At 37.0% G+C, this 19,893-nt stretch overlaps 1 protein-coding gene across 1 annotated transcript in view; it reads right to left on the minus strand.

Moving 5' to 3' along the window:
• Nucleotides 1-4,596: 4,596 nt before the first annotated feature.
• LOC116518963 (spondin-1) overlaps nucleotides 4,597-19,893 on the minus strand; it is a 340,455-nt gene continuing 325,158 nt past the window's right edge. Inside the window, exons 9-16 of the mRNA XM_032232542.1 lie at nucleotides 17,174-17,314; nucleotides 15,929-16,007; nucleotides 13,334-13,516; nucleotides 13,026-13,196; nucleotides 12,749-12,916; nucleotides 7,163-7,327; nucleotides 6,053-6,316; nucleotides 4,597-5,319 (exon numbers count right to left, since the gene is read on the minus strand). Of these exons, the coding sequence (XP_032088433.1) occupies nucleotides 5,156-5,319; nucleotides 6,053-6,316; nucleotides 7,163-7,327; nucleotides 12,749-12,916; nucleotides 13,026-13,196; nucleotides 13,334-13,516; nucleotides 15,929-16,007; nucleotides 17,174-17,314 (1,335 nt within the window). The 3' untranslated portion in view covers nucleotides 4,597-5,155. The remainder of the gene's footprint in view (nucleotides 5,320-6,052; nucleotides 6,317-7,162; nucleotides 7,328-12,748; nucleotides 12,917-13,025; nucleotides 13,197-13,333; nucleotides 13,517-15,928; nucleotides 16,008-17,173; nucleotides 17,315-19,893) is intronic.

A 19,893-nucleotide genomic window follows, 5' to 3' on the forward strand; every position in this document is an offset into this window, starting at 1 on the left:
TCTTTCTTTCCTAAACATCTAAGCTGAGACAGGACTGACAGTTATCATGTCTCCATTAGCCATATTTTCTAAAGACTAAATCTATGTGGGTCCCTTACTTTGCTCATAGAACTTATTTTCCAGTCCCCTGATAATCCTTCTTTGAATTTGTTTCTGGTGTTTTTAATCTTTATTGGATTCTGATGCCTAGAATTGGGTACACCATTTTAAAAAGGAATCTGGTAATGTAGGCTAGAGTGAAATTATTATGTCCCTTGAGCTGGAAACAATATATCATTAATGTAATCTAAAATTATTTTGGTTATTTTTGCAGCCATATTGGTTCCTAGTCCAATTTTGATATTTACAATTCTAAAATCTGCTTTATTTACTATATTGTTATGCTTTGTGGTACATATGAAATAAAATATGTATAATTTTGTATCTAATGTTTCTAGTATTATTGTTTTAGAACATTTATTCTGAATACATGCCCTTGTTTGTTTATGGATTTCAGAAATTTTAAATGGCCAAGCTCATATGAAAATTAAAATTAAATGTATCTGCCATTTGTAATAAAAAGCCTGTTGCACAGGTTTCTTTAAAATAGTAATTCAGAACAATTTTCTTTGCTTTAATTTAAGCAGCTCTAAGTTGCTTATTTTCTTTTAGCTGAAAAAAAATAGAGACTGTTGTGTTAGTTATAATGGATATGCAACTGGGAATAGTCTTGCTAGTTTCAGTGTTGCATAAAATGTTTTAATTGGTTCAATTTCCCAAGGAGAATTCTAAATCTCAGTGTTGAAAAAGCTTCGTGAGCACATTCCATGGTTGACATTTTGTACAGTACTTACCGTGGCTGTTACAATGCATCTCTTCCAGAAACATGTACTGCTACTGAGTGTTTAAATGGTTACCTTGCAGAATGGACAGTGTTAGTTCAGGGAAGGACAATAGTGGCAGATGGTACATGTCCATTATGCAGAAGATCCCATGTTCAATTCACAATGTCCACAAAAGTACCATGTAGCATATAATACAAAATATCCCTGGCTTGAATTCTCAAAAACGGCTACTGATCCAAATAAAACTATTGGGGTGGGTGGAAATGTTCCTATGGATATCAATTTATACTAGATTAATAATCAGAGCACATATTCAGTGACACTGTCTTGAAAGTGGGTCTCTCCCCCACCCTTAGTTCTAAGTTGCTTCTCTCCTTGATTAGTTTCCACCCATCGCTTCTTGTCTTACCCTCAGGTGTCTTGGAGAATAGTTTGACTCCCTCTTCTTTGTGGCAACCCCTGAGATATTGGAACACTGCTATCATGTCTCCCCTAGTCCTTCTTTTCATTAAACTAGACATACCCAGTTCCTGCAACCGTTCTTCATATGTTTTAGCCTCCAGTCCCCTAATCATCTTTGTTGCTCTTCTCTGGACTTATTCTAGAGTCTCCACATCTTTTCTACATCGTGGTGACCAAAACTGAATGCAGCATTCCAAGGGTGGCCTTACCAAGGCATTATAAAGTGGTATTAACACTTCACGTGATCTTGATTCTATCCCTCTGTTTATGCAGCCTAGAACTGTGTTGGCTTTTTTGGCAGCTTCTGTACATGGCTGGCTCATATTTAGATATCCACTAGGACTCCAAGACCCCTCTCACAGCTACTGCTATTGAGTCAGTATACCACATATACTGTACCTGTGCATTTTGTTTTTCTTGCCTAAATGTAGAAACTTACTTTTTTCACCATTGAATTTCATTTTGTTAGATCGTACCCAATGTTAGAGTTTATCAAGATCCTATTTAAGATTCATACCTCAATGTTGCACAGTGCTAACATATTTCAGGAAAAGTTGGCTGAGACCTGAAGACCTGTATTTTCAAAGGGTTTTGCCCGTCACTTCTAATCTGATGCTGTACTATTAAACTAAAGTACATGCGTGTTTTTGTTTTTATAGTAAAGATGTCTTTATTCCAAAATAATAATGTGTTAGCCAGACAACTACATACAAAACATCTACACAAGACTTTGGTAGGAAATATATCCATAACAGTTTTCTCAAAAATTTCATTGCGAACCCAAAATAACAAGAAAACTTAAAATAAAAGAGGGTCTTTTCTGAATTTTTTTAAAAAAAACCAAGTAGCTTTTATTAAAACCTATTGTACATATAATTCCTCCCCCCAGCATTTCTGTTCATTGCTTGTAAAGTTTCTACAGATTATTTTTTTTAAAAAACAACAACAAAGAGGAACAAGAAGATATACCAATGTTAATAAATGGTTAGTGAGGTGTATAAAATTTTATAGCTGCTGTATACCTGCATTTTGGTTCTCAAGTGTGCAAGAGACATGAATTATTGTAAAAAAAAAAAAAACAACCCTCCATATATTTTAGTTGGTTGATGTGGACCCAACATTATATTACAAGGTTTGTAGCAATTCAGAAATATGTATTCCATATTACAATGGGTTCATTTTTTTAATACAGAAATCTTAAGGGTTTCAATACATTAGATATAATTAAATTCTTCTAAATTCAGTGGTACAAGGTAATCTTAATTAAAGTCCATAATTAAAAGAATGGAATAACTATAATTGGATTGGATTTCTTCTGGTTTTTCCCTTCATTTTCTTCTGATACTTTTTATGTATTATTCTGTGAAGATTCACAAGCTTCAAGACAAAAATCCCTTTGAAACAAATTAGAATATTTTCTTTTTTTTTTAGTATGAACTGGGACAACTACTGATATAAGATGGAAATTATATTCATCTGCAAGCTTTGTCATGCTTTCTGATAGCAATCCTTTGAAAAGTTGGCCAACCATTCCTAATACTATTAGACATTAAAGAAATTAAAGGCAACTGTGCCACAATTCTGTCAGTCAAATATTGCCCCCAGTGAAATACCAATTCTGAATTCCTCTAAAATCAGGCGCAGTGTTTGTACTTAGTTCACTAGAGCCAACACTCTTCTAAGACAGTCACCAATATTTAATACATCACAGAATAAAAGGAACTGTTTGTTGCAGTTAAATTCATCAGGAGTGTACACATTTTATGTATATTTTTAGATTGGACGGATGACTAATTTATCATCATAAAACAAAAGAACCTTTAATATCTGAAGACCGGGGATTCCAATACTGATAGCAGCTTGAAAAATATTTGCTGTTTCAAGATGTTTCTGCTCTATACGTGCCCATATGCTGGACCTATAGAACTCCTATGTTCACTCTCTGCCTTGGACTCCAGTGTTTTTGGGTGAGTTACATTAAAAAATATCTGGCTGTTCAGAATGAAAAAGTACAATAATTGTAATATAATTTATGAGGGTACATTTCTAGCAACCTAGTTGAGCCATAGCCTTATCTAGATTTAGATGGAGGAACTTTGGAAACTTCATAAAAAGGAAGATTGTGTGGTCATATGGAAGTGATGAATGAAAGTATATGTACCTGTACATAAATCTTTAGGGGAAAAGAATTTTGCTAATCTTTGGAAACTAAAAATCCCTTTATGGCCACCCTTGTGCCCTTAAGGTGCTAAGAATTTCTGCTATCTAAAAAGGCCAAGCCAGTTAATTCTATAAATATATTGACCCAATTCCTGCTTGACATGATCTGGCTTCATGCTTTTAAGTTATAATTTTCTGTTTTGGGATCTAATGTATACTGGCATTTGGCATTCATTAATTTAAGCCATCTTGTTTTTCGTTTGCAAGACATGTCACATAATTATGTGTTAAATTGCAGACAGACAATCTGATTTTTTTGATGGCGGTCTTTTCAACCATCTGTGTTGACTAGGGATTATGGAGGCTGAAATCTAAAAGTTCAAGCTATAAGCCTGTAATAAAATTTTATAATACAAATATAGGAGCTTTCATCTTCATTCCTAAGATGTCCCTAAGGAACCTGTCAGTGGTACTGGCATTTATTTAATCCTTCAACTTCATGACATTTTTCAAATAGCTATGCTTTTTCCTTTGCTCTTTGTGAGTAGGGGTGTGCATGCTTGGAAATTAGTAACACCGTGTTCCCACAAAGCAGCTATTTTCTGCATGTGCTTTGTTCACTATGACCATGGAGTTGCAGAGTAGAAAAATAAAGCAAAAACATGATGAATGCAGTGACATTTAGGTAAGAGGAATAGAAGCCAAATTAAATTGCTGTGTGACAAAGAAGCAAAAGTAAATTCTGAACCAAACAAAATAAAACGTTCTTTAATTCTTCCTGGACTTGGTGGATAGAATAAGATCAGCTACTTTAGAGCTGGGTAGATTCACATCTTTTGTGAGTATTTATATTGTTTATTTACACTGGATAACTCTGTCAAAGTCCACAATTTCCCCTCAAGCTTCTGAAATGTATTTGCCTAGCAATGTTGCATGCAAAGAGAACTTACTAAGGGAGGATATTTTCCTGTACTTTATCACCTAGCATACGACTGTGAGAGAGTATGGAAGATATTTTTAAATGCAGCTTACTGGCTAATTAACACTTGGCTTACAGATGGAAAATTGTTCCTCATGACTCTTCAATATCTGGGCAGCTTATATTTGCTTTCCTTTCTTAATGGAAACAATCATAAGGTGATTTATTTAATAGGGGTCTAAGCAATTGCAGGAAGGAGAAAAGGGATATTGTCAAAGGATTGCTATAAATACCATTTTTTTACATTGCTGATGGTTGAAGATCAATATGCACCTGTAGTATTATTAAAGTAATTCCTTGGCACAGCTGTATAAACACAGAGGCACTGCTTTGAATATTTTGAAAATGGTTTCCAAATATTTAGGTTTGCAGTATCATTTTTGCATGCATCCCTAGTATTTACAGGGACTATTTTTATGATTATGGTTTGTCCACACAGATATGTCTATAATTTCAGTGTTATAAGATTTCACAATGACTTCACTAGTTTTATGCGTTAAGGGCTAGCTGGAGCATTAAGGAACTACTCTCAGCAGATATTTGTAAGGAAGTATTTATAAAATAGATCTCTTGCACCAGCAAGACTAATTAAGCAAACCACACTGCAAAAAATGAAGACTAATATACACAATTTATATATTTTCTCTTTTCTTTTAAAAAAATCAAACCAAGGTTGATTTTTTTTTTTACATTTAGCTCAGGAGTGCATTATTCAAAAGACTTCGGTTTGCTAACAGGGATGAACATTGCAGGCTCTTAATTCCTTCTTGTCTTTGCAGCTAGTGAACTGACTGCTTTTGAAACGCTTCTTGACGGTCATAAACCTCTCCTGGATTCCACCCCCACACAGTTTGGTGCATTCTGACCAAGCAGTCCATGGCTTCATTTTACAACCTAAAATAAAAATAACAGAGAAGCAACATAAGAATCACTTTAATGCTTGAATCCCTTGAAATTTCCTTTTTCTTCACAAGTGGTAGTTCTATTGCTACTCCTGTTTTGGAAATGGAAAGATAAGCTCTATAAACCACGAGATCTTACAGGTTACTCCAAAGTTATACCAGGATAACGTTTGTACTTGCTGAAAGTTCTAATTGGTTTGAATGATCTAACATTTCCATATGTGGCAGTTCATAAGTCTGTTTGTGACTCTAGTATCTAATAGTCACACACTGGATCATATGAATGGATTATTTTGGAACTTTATGTTGCAGGTTTTCTTTCCATTCTTTTCCTTTTCTCTTTTTTTCTTCCTTTCCTTTCCCTTCCCTTAGGTCTTGACTTCTAGGAAGGAAGGAAGGAAGGAAGGTAGGTTATCTATAGTTGTTTTCTTTTCACATTTTCTTTTTGTGTTTTGTCCTGCACTCCCCTCCCCTATCATTGTAAGCCGCCCTGAGTCCCCTCAGGGAAAAGGGCGGCCTATAAATGCTAATAAAATGAAAAATGAAATGAAATGTTTAATCATCCAAACCCAAGAATTTATGGAAAATATTCAGATTCCTGGAAAGTAGTTAGGGATCATTGAAGGAAGATGTATTAACAAGAATATAAATTAGTAAAGTAATTCTCTGATGCACAGCTCACTTTCTTAATGGAAGGATTGCTCTGTGAGTTTTACTACACTTACCTGGGAATTGTCCACCATCTACATCTTCTTTCGCTTGTTCACTCCTCCTTTTCTCCCGAGATTCTTTCCAGCGCCTTTTCTCAATATTGGGGTTTCTCAAGCATTTTCTTATTCGGCATTTTTTACGCTGTACAGTTTCTGGGCATGGCGCTCCTCCAAACTGAGGTTCCATTTTGATCATTCTTGTCCTGATCATATGGCCTTTCCCACAAGACTTATTGCATTCAGACCACTGAGACCATTCTGTCAGATCACAGTCAATTGCTAGAGGAGCAAGGATGAAAAATAGGATGCTTAGCCTTAACTTACTTAGGTGGAACAATCTGGTTTAGCAGAAGAATAATTTACTTCTTTTTACTCTCACTAGGAGAAAAAAAATGAACATTTAAGTTGATGATGACACGGAATGAATTTCATATAAGCTTACATTAGCAAGACCACCTTCTCACTAAGCTCTGACAGCAGTACATTCATACCATATTAGAAATTATCACCCATCAGAAATTAATTCTGGAGCAGATTCATAGGAAGGATGTGGATGGAAAAATGCAGAAGATTGGAGAGGAAAAGGATTAGAAACGGGGTAGGGGCAAACCTCGATTCCAACGATTGACGGATGGTACTTTTTATAAAAAATACTGTGAAAACATGTGTGAAATGCATTCAATTATTCATCAGGGTTTTACAATCTGGAATGGCATAAATTTAATCATTTTGTATTGCTACTTTAAAATGGATGTTTTGTTTTTATCACGTTCCTGACTATTTTCCATAGAAACTTCATTGGAGGTAAGAAAAAAATGTCTCTATAACAAAGTTATGTTAATATGGCATAGCTCATTTTAGCAATGGCAATGAACACTTTCTTAAAATACAGGTCATTTTTTTCCCCTATATATGTAGTACTTGAAAAAACGTTAGAAATTTATTTCTGGTGCGCAAATGGTGCTTTACAGTAGCAAAGCAATGCATCATGCTTGTCAACACTCAGCTATTGTATAGGAAGAGTAATGTACGTAACACATTTCTGCTTGTCTGTTGTGTGGAATAGAAGAAATAAATAAAGCCAACTGTAAAATTAATATTCATACTTCAGATATCTATACTTACGACACTCTGGCAGCATGCATTTCTCTACTTGTTCTAGTTCTTCATTGCAGTCTCCAAGCTCTGCAGCAGATTTTAGCATCCGTTGCCTGGTCCTCATCCCCTTTCCACAAGTGACACTGCAGTCGCTCCAATCAGACCAAGGAGAAAGCAGGCAGGGAATGGTATCTAGGGCAGGTTGGGATGGGAAAGAGGATGAGATCATTCCATTTCAACAGCAAATCTGCAAGTGATGATCAAACTGGCGAACAAGTGATCCATCTACCCAGTCATCAAGAGGGGCGGGGGGAGGAACTTGGACAACTTGCTATGGACAACTCACCGCTTGTTGTGGCCAACTCACCACTAGACAACTCATTGTGGCAACTCACCCATGGGACAAGAGCTACACTACTACTGAAGAAATGATGGAATAAAATTATTGAAGAAAGGATGGAATAGGAGGGATAAAGTGAAATGTGAATGACAAAAATCATAATCATTTTTCAATTATTTTAAATATTTAAACTGAATTGTTGAATTGTTCCACTGTGAGTTGTCCCATGGCGAGGTGGTTGCCACAATTATCTTGTGGCAAACTGGCTGTGGTGAGTTGACCATGGCGAAATGGCCATGACAAGTAGGCAGAAGTGAGTTGGCCAGTGTGAATTGGCCGCAGCAAGTTCTCCCATTTCGCATCAAGGGAAAGGATAGATATTTGATAATGACTAAAATGAAACTGGATTGAAATGTGTACTGGTCTTCCAGCATCTAATGATTCCAGTCTGTATTTTGCTGCATCTGAATGATCTACGAAGTAGATGATTTAAGAACTTCTTCAATCTGGGTTGATCGGAAGTTCTCTAGCTAAACAGACAGGGAGGTGAGCTCTGAAGAGCCTCACATGAACCCTATCTGACAAACCAATTCTGAGATCCTTTTTGGATCAGAACCCCCCTGAAAGGGGGAACGAAGAAGGGGCAGTATCTCATCAGACCCAGAGGGAGGCAACAGGTCCCTCGCAGGTCAGAGATTTGCTTTCTGAATCAGAGTAGGGATGGCAACATGGATGCACAAGAAGCTGGCTTCCAGCCAAAGCAACTGAACAGGAGCAGGCAGGATGAGATGAAAGACTGGTAAGAAGTTCTAATTAACCCATAGTCATAAATCAAAACTTGGGAAAGGTAAAGAATCTTGTGAGTATAAATAATATTAATGGACAGATCCAGATTTTGGCAAAAAGAAAGAAAGAAATAAAAGGAAAAAATGGAGGGTTGAATCACTAGCCCCAAAAAAGCCATTTGCTTGAAACAATTTGGACAGAAAAGGAAAAAGTAGAGAAGTGACAAACCCACTCAAATACATACTCTAAATTTGGTTTTGGATTTGATATAGAGGAGATTTGCTTCATCCAAATTTCTTCTGACTAATATAACTTAAGCAACTCCAATTAATGAGAGGTGGAATGTAACAAGGGAAAAAAAATCAAGAAAAAAACCACTATTTTCTCACTGATAACTGATAATCTTGCCTGTGCGGAACGATTTAATTAACCAACTGCCATAAATTAGAATTTGGAAAAGCAGGAGACGAAGAGAAATATACCCAAGTTCAGCTGTATGCAAGTTTGTTCCAATTAATATACTTTGAGCAACTATAACCAATGAGAGGTGGAAGGTAATAAGGGAAAAAATAATAAAATCAAGAACTGGGAAAATACAATTTTTTTTCTTGCAAAAGATCAAGATGGCTCCTGCTTCTCTTCTGCTTCACATTAGCTGAATTAGCTAAATTTAAGGTGGACCAGAACTTGAAATAAGAACTGTATAATTAAGTGTAACTTTGGAACTGGACATTATGGAAAGGTGAGAATTTGAAGAACTATGTGAAATTATAAAAAATATGCATAAATCATTAAAATCAAGTCTAAATAGAATTCTGAACTCAAGAGAAGCAGGAACTGAAGGAAGAAGTGAAGGAAGAAGGAGGAGGGATAATGAAGGGGTAGAAATGGTGTGAAATAAAAAGCAGACAAAAAACTTAATTGGGGTCGACAGTGGTATAGGGAAAATTGAAAATGGGGGATGTGTCCCAACAAAAGGAAATAAAAAGCAGACAAAAAATCTTACAAAGGTTGACAGTGGCATAGGGAAAACTGAAGAAGGGGGTTATGCCCCAACAAGGGGAAATATGAAATATTTCTTTGGGTTTGAGTGTGGCTTGGGGAAAATTGAAAAGGGTAGACGTGTCAAAACAAAAAAGAGGGGGAAGACAGGAGTAGAGAAGTGGGACAAAAGACTTACTAGGGAAAAATCAATTAGAAATTGTTATAGAGGGAAATATAAAGCTGATATATGTAGTTTACTCCTAAACATGACAATAAAATTGAGTTACTAACTGAATATGATAATGGAAAGATAATTAAATAAAGGTTAAAATATATGGAATATGGACAAATATGAAACTGATATGGGGAGATTGTAAATCAGAAGTTTGTGATTCACTTTTATACATGATAATTAAAGTGAATTGCTAATAGATTGAATATGATAAAGAAAGGACAATTAAGCATGGGTTAAAATATATAAAATATGGACATATATAGAACTTCTAAGATGATGAACAAAGTGAGATGTGTACCGCTTGTTATTCTATATAGTAGATTAAGAGAATTGTAATGAACATTGAACAATAAGGATTGTTATTTAAAGATAATTAAGGGTAACCTAAGCCAAGATATGGAAAAATGGAGAGGGAACAAGAAATATACTTACAATGGGAAATTATTGAGATTTAAAGACAGAATCACAAATTTGGGGCATGTAAGGATGCATAATTATATAAATTTCATGATGAGAATAGCTGGGAATTGTAATCAGGTCTACATCTCGGCCAAAAATAGGCTGGGTGGTGGTGGTAGTGATGGTGGTGGTTAAAAACACAATTACTAAATATGTATAAGTTTTTCCCCTCTCTTTTCAAAAAAGAAGGAGGAAGATATATGTTAACATTAAATATATATATTGAAAAGGAATTATAAATACCGTCAACATAAAATGGAGCTCGCTCAGAAGCTGAAATAAAATGAGATGAAGAGTGTGAAGTAAAGGAGAGAGATAAGGGAAAAAGAGAGGGATAGAAGAAAGGGCGGGGGGAAGAGGAGGGGAGAAAGAAGGAGTGGAAAGGGGAGAGAGGAGAAAGAGAGAAGAAGGGGAAGTAGAGAAGAAAGGATCACATAGGGAAGAAAGGAGGTAGGGAGGAGGAGGAGAGAGGGAGAAGAAAGTGATGTAATGTACAAATATGGTGTATGGAGAGCAGAAAAGCCAATAATTGTTTAATTGTTTTTGGAAGTTGATGGTAAGATGAATTGATGTAAACATTTAATAATATAATGTGATGTTGGCTATGTAATAGTATACATGTGGTTATATGTTATGAGAATATATATATAGTTCATATATATATGAACTACTTCAATCTGAGGCTACTATCCTTCACTTCCAGTATTCATAATTTATTCCTAAAAGAGACTAATCTAAGATATTCTTGTTGCAAAATCACTCCATCTCATACAATGCTGGATATCTCTGATTAGATTTCCTGATGTAATCTCCTGGGTTGGATCAGTGGTAAAGGGTTGAACTTAATAAAGCCTTTTCCCTGGTTTAAATGACTCCTGTAGGTATTGTTAATTGCTGTTCAGAGTGAGGAAGTAATATTTGTCATCCAAGAAAGATTAGACATAAAAATATTTGCACACATGTAACAATCTTTCTCATCTTGTTAATAGAAATGTCACCTCCCACTGAAACCAGTCCTGAGATTATTTTCTCCCCCATCAAATATATATACTTATAAATGTATATGAATAAGCATACACATATATTAAAAGGCATACGCCCGGGGGTGTCTGAGTGTGGAATTAATGTCTATTGATCAAAATTAATTGCCTGTAGAATAAGACTCTCTTTCTAAAATTAATTGATGTCCTACTAGGATATACGCAGAGACCATTCTGTCTCTTGCAAATTACTTTCCTGCTCATAATATCAATCCAACCAGAGAAAGAAAACTGCAGAAAACTGAGCATAATAAGTGTAAATCTATGCTTCTTCTGTAATAAATCCTATTGAATTCAATGGCTCTTCTTTCCCGTTAAATGTGAACACTACCAATAAACTGAGCACAGATCTTTTCGGTCCTGGTTATTCCTTGTAAATGATGATGGAAGGTAGGAAACAGATCCTTGAAGGATTGAGTTTTCTTTTAGTTTTCAATAAGGAAATGGTGAATGGAAGCCTTTGTGCTGGGCTGAAAACCTAAGGAAACACACAGACATTCATTCTCTAGAAAGTCTCACTGTATTGAATGTATGTTTTCTTATTCAGCTTAATCAGAATGCTCAGCCCAATCCTCCTTCCACTTGCAGATTATGAACGAGTATTTTCCTCCTTCAATTGTAATTGACTATAGTAGGAACTATGTTCTGTCTAGCACCAAAGACTCTCATTTTCCTGAAACCTCACCCATATGGAAAACATTCATGGATAAAAGAAACTCTCCAGTGTATACATTGTGTATGGTGAGAGGCAGGCATGAAATTTCCTGATGTATTCTCCTGGGTTGGATCAGTGCTAAAGGGTTGACATTAATAAAACCTTTTCCCTGGTTTAAATGACTCCTGTAGGTAACTCTGGTGGTGCAGTAGTTAGAAAGCAGTATGGCAGGCAAACTCTGCCCACATCCTGGCGTTTGATCCTGACAGGGCTCAAGCTTGACTCAGCTTTCCATCCTTCCGAGGTAGGTAAAATGAGGACCCATATGATTGGGGGCAATGTGCTGATAAAATTTTCTCATCTTCCCTTCAGGTAACATTTTATTCCTTTCTGTGACTAAATACACAGTTTTGGAGAAAAGGTCTGTACTGAAGGACTTCTTGGAATACATAAATTAATCTCCCTCCTTCAGCATGATGATCTTGATGGAGTTCATGGCCCTGACGCTTGTTTTTAAGAAGAGAAAATGATGGTGAGAGAACTGGCATTTACCTCTGACATTATATGTTTTTTCCCCTCAACATCCAATTATATTTACAACAATAATGTATAAAGATGTTACGTTATGACTTACTCTGCTAAAAAAAGCAAATCAGGTTGCAACCATTTTGTGAGTGTGTCTATGTGAATGTATATATGTGTGGTGCAGAGATCAGAAGTGTTTATATGTGTACAAAAAGCAGCATATTTAAATAAAACTGAAAAAAAGACCCAGGAGAGTACTTCTCACTTCTTGCCTTTAAAAACTGCATGGATTATGATATGCTAGAATGTCCTGGCTTCAAATATTTAGACTGACTGCTCCCTCATGTCTTGTGGTCAGTATAATTATACACTTTTGGTTTGAAATGGCTACTTTGTCACAGAAAAGTTTTAGAAGTCTACATTATGAAGAAACCTATTAGAAAGTATACACATGATGAACTGTGTTACTTGTTGCATGTGTCCTTTGCACATAGCATTGGTTTTTCCCCCCATAAACACACAATGTGTACACAAGGCAGTTAACATAACCCCTTTTTAGCTAGTTGCTCGGTTGACCAGAGTTACTTACGGCATTCGGGATTCATGCATTTCTCAGCTTCTGTGGTTTCTGCTTTGCACATGGATCCATCTGCCGGGGTCATCTTGATCATTCTGTGTCTCTTCTTCATTCCCATCCCACAGCTGGCACTGCATTCATCCCACTCTCCCCATTCGGTTACCAGGCAACTGCTAGGAGCTGTCCATAATATATTAGCCAAGGATCAGTCTGGTGGCACTTATTTAACAGAGGATTTACATTTTGCTTTTAGGCTGATTAAGTGTGGCAGGGTACATCAAATACTTACAACATTCTTCATTTACAATGCATTTCTCGGTTTCTTCTGTAGGCACTTTGCACATGGAGCCATCATCCGGGAACTGCTTCACATATCGCTCCCTCGATCGTATTCCCATGCCACAAGATACACTACAAGGGGACCATGTTATCCACTCAGACATCATGCATGTGGAGCCATCTAAGAAAAGCAACAATGGATAGTTTCCATTTATTCCCAAACCTCACTTACGGTACATTTGATCCACAAAATGTTGATTATCAGTTCCTGGAGGATGGCTCCATGTTGATTCTCATCTCCAGGGTCTTCTCACCTACCTTCATCACTACAGCCTGGGCCCATACAAGGCTGGAAGTCCTGAGTTTCTGGACAAGGCACACTGAGGTCAAGCTGGGCTTTGAGCATTCTCTGCCTCATCCGCTTGCCCTTTTCACACGTGGAAGAGCTACAGGCTGACCAGGGAGACCAGTTCGAATAGATGCAGGTTTCAGGAGTATCATCTGGAAACAATGACAAACATACGCGTCAGTATGTATGTGGGAATGCATATATATGTATATGTGTATGTGTATGTGTATGTGTATGTGTATGTGTATGTGTATGTGTATGTGTATGTGTATGTGTATGTGTATGTGTATGTGTATGTGTATGTGTATGTGTATGTGTATGTGTATGTGTATGTGTATGTGTATGTATGTAGTATGTATGTATGTATGTATGTATGTATGTATGTATGTATGGTGTAAAGAGCACCACACAGTAGAGTTATACATATATCTGCATATATTATGCAAAGATATACTGTCCACATATAATAGGCTGGACCACAAATTAGGTTTTAACCTACTGTTGTCTTTGAACACCTTGTGTTTATTTTGTTTCTCACAACTCTTTTCTTAATGATGCTGTGTTGCTTACCTAAAATCTTTACTTACACTCTTGGAATGCATATGAACATTTTCAGTTCAAATTTATTGACTCTGCTTTAACCCAATTAGGATAATCCTCCCAAACAATTAAACATAGTTTTTTTAAAGATTACTTATCTACTCAGTATAATTTATCGGACACACTTGGTACTGTACCAGAGACTTTTTGCCTACAGAAGAGGTATTCTACCTAAAAGCCCAATTACCTGTTTCTATCTTTGCCCTTGCCTAGAACAAGTTCCCTTTTTATGCTCTCTGGTTGACTGCTAGATATATAAATATACTTCTTAACCAACTAAGTTTGAAAGAAAGATTGCAATGGAAAACTAAAAAGTTGTGAGGGATGGTGCTTACAGAGGGGGAGATGGGATTAAAGTGAAGCAGCAGTTTCCAGAAAGAAAGGAGCACATGCCCAGAGCTGGGTAGGAGATAGAAGAAGAGAGTTAGGATAGCCACTCTCTAAAATTGTTGTGGCCTGCCAGTGGCCAATGGAGCTGGTGGTAGACTTAGACAGTGAGGAGTTTGGGGAGGAACATGGGTCAGTCCTGGAGTCTGGGGAAGGCTCTGATAAGTGCTCTGCATTGGAGGCAGAGATGGGGCCAGGGCTGTCTGACAGTTATCAGCTGTCTTCGGAATCAGAGATCAGTGGGGCAGAAGAACAGCTGGAGCATATTCTTGACGTGCACATGTGCAGAGCTGCCAGGAGAAGGGAACAGTTAAGAAACAAGGCCAACTCAGGAGTAAGGGCAAAGGTGGATGGTGAATGGCCCCTCCCATAGGGAATAAAGAGGAGCGAAAGGGTAGTGGAGTTTACAGGAGACAAATAGTTTGCTTAATTAGTGTTAAGATTTGTTTGTGACTCTCAGAGACTTGCCAAGTATTTTCTTGTACAGCATTGTGTTTGGAAGCTATCAGTCTGGCAGCTCTCCAAGCCTGATAAGGTCTGTGGTTGCAAATTCACCCCTGAAAGACTTTTTTACTGGGACTTTGCTGGATGGGAATGAGGAATTCACATTAGCTTAATAAAAATGGGTTTTGTAGGGAAAAGGAGTCTGCTACGTGATTTTGTGAAGCCTAGGTCAGAACATGCGTTGGGTTGAAAGCAATGAGGGTTCAATTTGTCAAGATTCTATCTATTGAGGGTGGAGATTCATGTTCTGAACTTGTGGGGGTTAGTAGGTCTTGTGACGGGAGGGTCACATCAGGTGAGGGTCTTGTGATGAATCTTAAAATGGGTCAAGTCTGGGTCACATTAGGTAAGGGTCTTGTGTTGGGTCTTCATGTCAGGTGAGGGTCATTGGGAGATGAAGTGCTAGTTGTGGGGGATTGCCTCACCTGACATTGGAGAGGGGGTGACCATCACCTGAAGTGACCTCTCCATCATAAGACCTTCTGACCCTGCAAAGCCCTTATAACCAGAAGAACACCGATACTGATGAAGAACACTGATACTGACATCCCCTAAATTCCGCTGAAGACATTACCTAGCCTGTAACAAAATGTTTGGAAAGCTCAGAGAATGAACCTCCACGCTAATCCTATACCTGAGTTACAGGATATTCACCACCGTTGCATTCTGTCTATTGTGTGCAAGCATATAAAGAACTGAACTTTGGTTGGACTGTTCAATGTCATTCTTGAGCTAAGCCGAATAATAAGTAAGAAAGAGGAGCAGTTAGAAAAGGAAAATAGTTTAGCCTGATGAAGATCAATCCAGTACAAGATAATAAAGTACATGAGATTAGTCTTCTGCTAAATTAGGAAATTCCAAAATTTCTGCCTGCTGACACTATCACTGTGGGTGTTTATTAAGTAATGATGCAGACTCCAACCACAAATGGCTAAGCAAATTGTTTTTTCCCCCTCCTGTTTTTAATACCGTCCTAATAATACGTCAAACAGCATGAAATACAGAGGAGCAGCACCCAAAAGGGAAGGGAATAACAAATTCATAAAGGTAGGAGGTCATCATTAAATAAGTACCTTCATCTTCTGGAGCTTCTGCAGCAAGATCTGCAACAATGTCATCAATGCTATCAGGAAGAATATTGCACTGTTCTCCCTGCAAAGAAACATTTGCGAATTGGATTGAATTGGCGGAGGAAATAATACGATGCTGAGCACTGGGCTGGAAAATCAATTGCCAGAAGTTATTCAAACAGCATCTACAAGCGTTCACGTTTATAAAGATCGCAGTAGTCATCAGGCCCATGGAAAACACAGATCCTAAAGGAAGTCCCATGAAGATATTGTGCTTCTGATTGCCAGGGGAAGCTGTGTTCCCTTGCAAAACAAGCTAAAAAGCAAACATCATTTTGCTGGGGGGAAAAAAGTGATGGGAGTACTGGGGAGATGAGGAGGAGATAATGTCCCATCTAAAAAGCTGGATGTTGCTAGAAAGCATTGTTAAGTGATCCTGGGGCCCCCATTTATTATCTATAATGCCCAGGGAGCCCTAAAACTCTCCATATACCTAATGAAGGAATATGCTCCAGATTTCTGTCGCAGAAAAGATCTGTCTGTGACACATAGCATCATTATATTATTAACTCGCTAGAAAATGTTCTTACTAAGTAATGAGCTTGATCTTGCTTTACATGGCTTTTTTTTAATGCTTTGCTGCAGAATCTTTTTCAGGCTCAGAGCATTTGATGAAGTACAACCAGTACAGGAACTAAATTTAATTTAATTTCACCTATCCTTAAATGTAATTCAAATGAAATAAAATTAATTTGATTGGTCTTGCTTTTCAGAAGTTCACCTTTGCTATCTTGGCGAATTCCAATTTGGTAACAACTTCTGCAGCTCGGTGGAACTCCTCTCTTGTGCTTCTGAGGGCCTTAAACCTTTGACGGTGCTTCTTTGCTTTCCTTGCAGTTCAAGTGGAAAAGAGAGGAATTCGTTCTAAGGCAGGGATTTTCAACCTTGACAACTTCATGACTTGTGGACTTCAACTTCCAGAATTCCTCAGCCAGCACTGAGGAATTCTGGGAGTTGAAGTCCACCAGTCGTAAAGTTGCCAAGGTTGGACACCCCTGCTCTAAGGAATGAGGTCCCTCACATCTCCACTGACCCAACATGCACAGCCAGTTGACCCCACTCCCTTTATGAAACCCTGTTGAACTACATTTGTCATTTTATTACCAGATTTCAGTTTTCTTGTTATTTAATCTCATTCCATGCTCAAATATTCCATATCAGTTACTAAGTGAACTTTCATACTAATACCTTTCGCGCAATCCTCTCAATGACAACTCTGGCTACTGATTTAATGGAACCTCCTTCAGGGTCATAAAAAGGACTTTGGGGATGGTCTAGACTTGTGAGCGGTCTTATCTTCTCCTGAGGTAATGTTGGCTTGTTGGATGACTGCAGTCAAAAAAGAAGCATAGGCAGACATAGAAGAAACACAACAATGAAAAACATGGTACACCAAAAGTGTGCAGGTAAACTTTCATGAACATCATTTGGACCCAGAGTTTAAACACCGCCCCCCAAGCAGAGAGAGGGGGGGAGGAGGGGGAAGGAAGAGAGGGAGGAGTTGGCAAATAGAAAAAATGGAATAACTTAAATATGCATGGCTAATGTAATGCTCAAAGATTTCAAGGGGCTTAGATGTAATCTAATGTATATTATGCTGTTATAATTAATGGAATTACATTGATTAATACATTGGTATTAACTTGCTATAAAGAGAAAGCCCTCCCCCCCCCCAAAAAAAAGAGAAGTTATATTTCTATTCTCTCTTATTTTTGATGAGTCAATCCTATGGTTTAATTTCTGTAGTCAGAGTTTGTGAGAATTTTTTCAGCTCAGAAGAATGGTTTCTGTAATGAGTCTCTCTCAACCACTGCATCTCACTGGCACTGCTATATCAATGTATCCATGCAAACATCCAGATAAGACAGTTTGTAGTCACTGCCAATTAACAGAGCTTAGAATCTCATAGCAAAATTCTGCAAGGAACTCAGGTGGCATTAGCAATGAAGTTAAATATCATCAGAGAAGAACTCTGGGAAGAAAGGTAATGACTGGCAGCTAAGATGGCTGAAATACACAGCAACTGGCTTTGAACCTGATTCCAGTAAAACCCAATATGGATTGGTAAACTTGATTTGGATTGGATTGGTTTGTGACAAGTAGAATATTGCCAAGAAGCCAGTTGTGTCTGATTCTCAGAAATTGCTTGGACAAGTTCCTGTTATTTGCTTGGCAAGATTTTTAAGAAGTCATTAGCTATTGCCTCCTTCCTAGGGCTGAGAGAAAGCGACTGGCCTTTGGAGAAAAAGAAACATTTTTGTTTTTTTGAAACCCTACTTGAAGAGGTAAGGAGGTGGCGATGGTACTAGTGTGGATTTACCAATTTTGATGGGTGACTAATTTAGAGAGGCACAAAGCCAGAGAAGTAAAACTGCTTGACCTTTCTGATAAAGCTTGGCTGAAATTGCTTCATGTTTTTTTTTAAGTGAATAAAAGAATTTAAAAAAAACCAGCTCTATAGTATGTCCCTGCCTTTAAAATTGGATCTCCTGAACCAAGCACATATCCCATCACAGCTTTATTCCTGCTTCAGTAGATATCCAAGCTAAAAAAAGAAATATTCTTCAAAATTGAAGAGGTTTTTTTTTTTGAGGGGATTTTTTTTTTTATCTAGGGGAAAGTAAAAGTGCATGACTAATTTTGTTAAGCTTGGATGAGAAATTCCTGAGAAATTCCAAGATATCCCAGGAAAAGGTAGTGGCAAACTTCTGTACTATTACTTCTAAAATTCTATGGATGTGTCTATGAAGTCACTGAAAGATAAACCAAACTCATGGGAGACTTTACTTTTAACTTAAAGGTAAATAAAAATTCAGGCAACATTCCTATGCCATTATACTATCTAATAAGCTAAAACAAAACATCTATATTTAAATGTGTCACTTATAATAAAATAATATAAATAAAAAAGAAATGTGTTCAGGTCTAGTTCCCATTTTAGAGGCTGACACAGTCATTAGATGAATATTCTTCTCCAGATATCAATTACTTACATATGATGAAAAGATATAATTAGCCTGTGAATAAATGAAATATATTAATTTTATTTTCAACTCTACTAGCCCTATCCAGGAGGCAATAAAATGCAAATACATCATATTACAGAAAACCAACCAACCAGCAAACAAAAGACCCAATGAAAATAATTCAGTAGCACTTATGTCTGATCAACAAGAAAAAAGACTATAACAGAAGCTATTGGAATCACCTTGTGATCAAGGTCTAAAGTCTTACTTTAGAATCACAACAAATGAAGATAAAACAACCAAATTCTCTAAAGCCGTTGCATCTTTTTCGTCAATTGTGAAAAAACCCTGCATACCTAAGCTCTGAATATGAATACATCCTAAGGAATTAAAAAAAGTCCCTACCTATATAGCACAGAGAAAAATACACAAGTGTATTCAAATATTCACTTAATGTATTGATTTCTCATTAATTGCTTTCATACTTATACAGGAAAATAAACATTTATACAAAACTGAATATCACAAAAGTCTTTGTACTGAAATCGCAGCTTCTACCTCTGATTTTTGTATTCATAAGCAATTTCCAACTTAGTCAATGATTGTAAGTTGAATGATTGAAAGACCAAAAAAAACCCCTTCTCATGCTGTGCTTGTATTTATTACCATTTTGCTTGTTCTAGCTTTCAGTTTGAAAATAAAGTTCAAATGGAATGACAAGGGGCTTTCATTTGTCAAGCCAACTTCAGCTTCTTCTCTCAGGATTTTGTTTCCCTTCATAGATAGGAGGAACAAGAAGGCTTGTTATGAATGATGCACATTTTCAATGTGCTACTACCCTTGTATCGCACGGAAACCTGCACAAGTACTTACTATATGTTTCATCTTCGTTCAGGAATTCCAGGTATGTACATACATTATCTACTGTACCTTACTCCTTGC

Source organism: Thamnophis elegans, chromosome 1 (assembly GCF_009769535.1).
Source record: "Thamnophis elegans isolate rThaEle1 chromosome 1, rThaEle1.pri, whole genome shotgun sequence".
NCBI classification, from domain to species: Eukaryota; Metazoa; Chordata; class Lepidosauria; order Squamata; family Colubridae; genus Thamnophis; species Thamnophis elegans.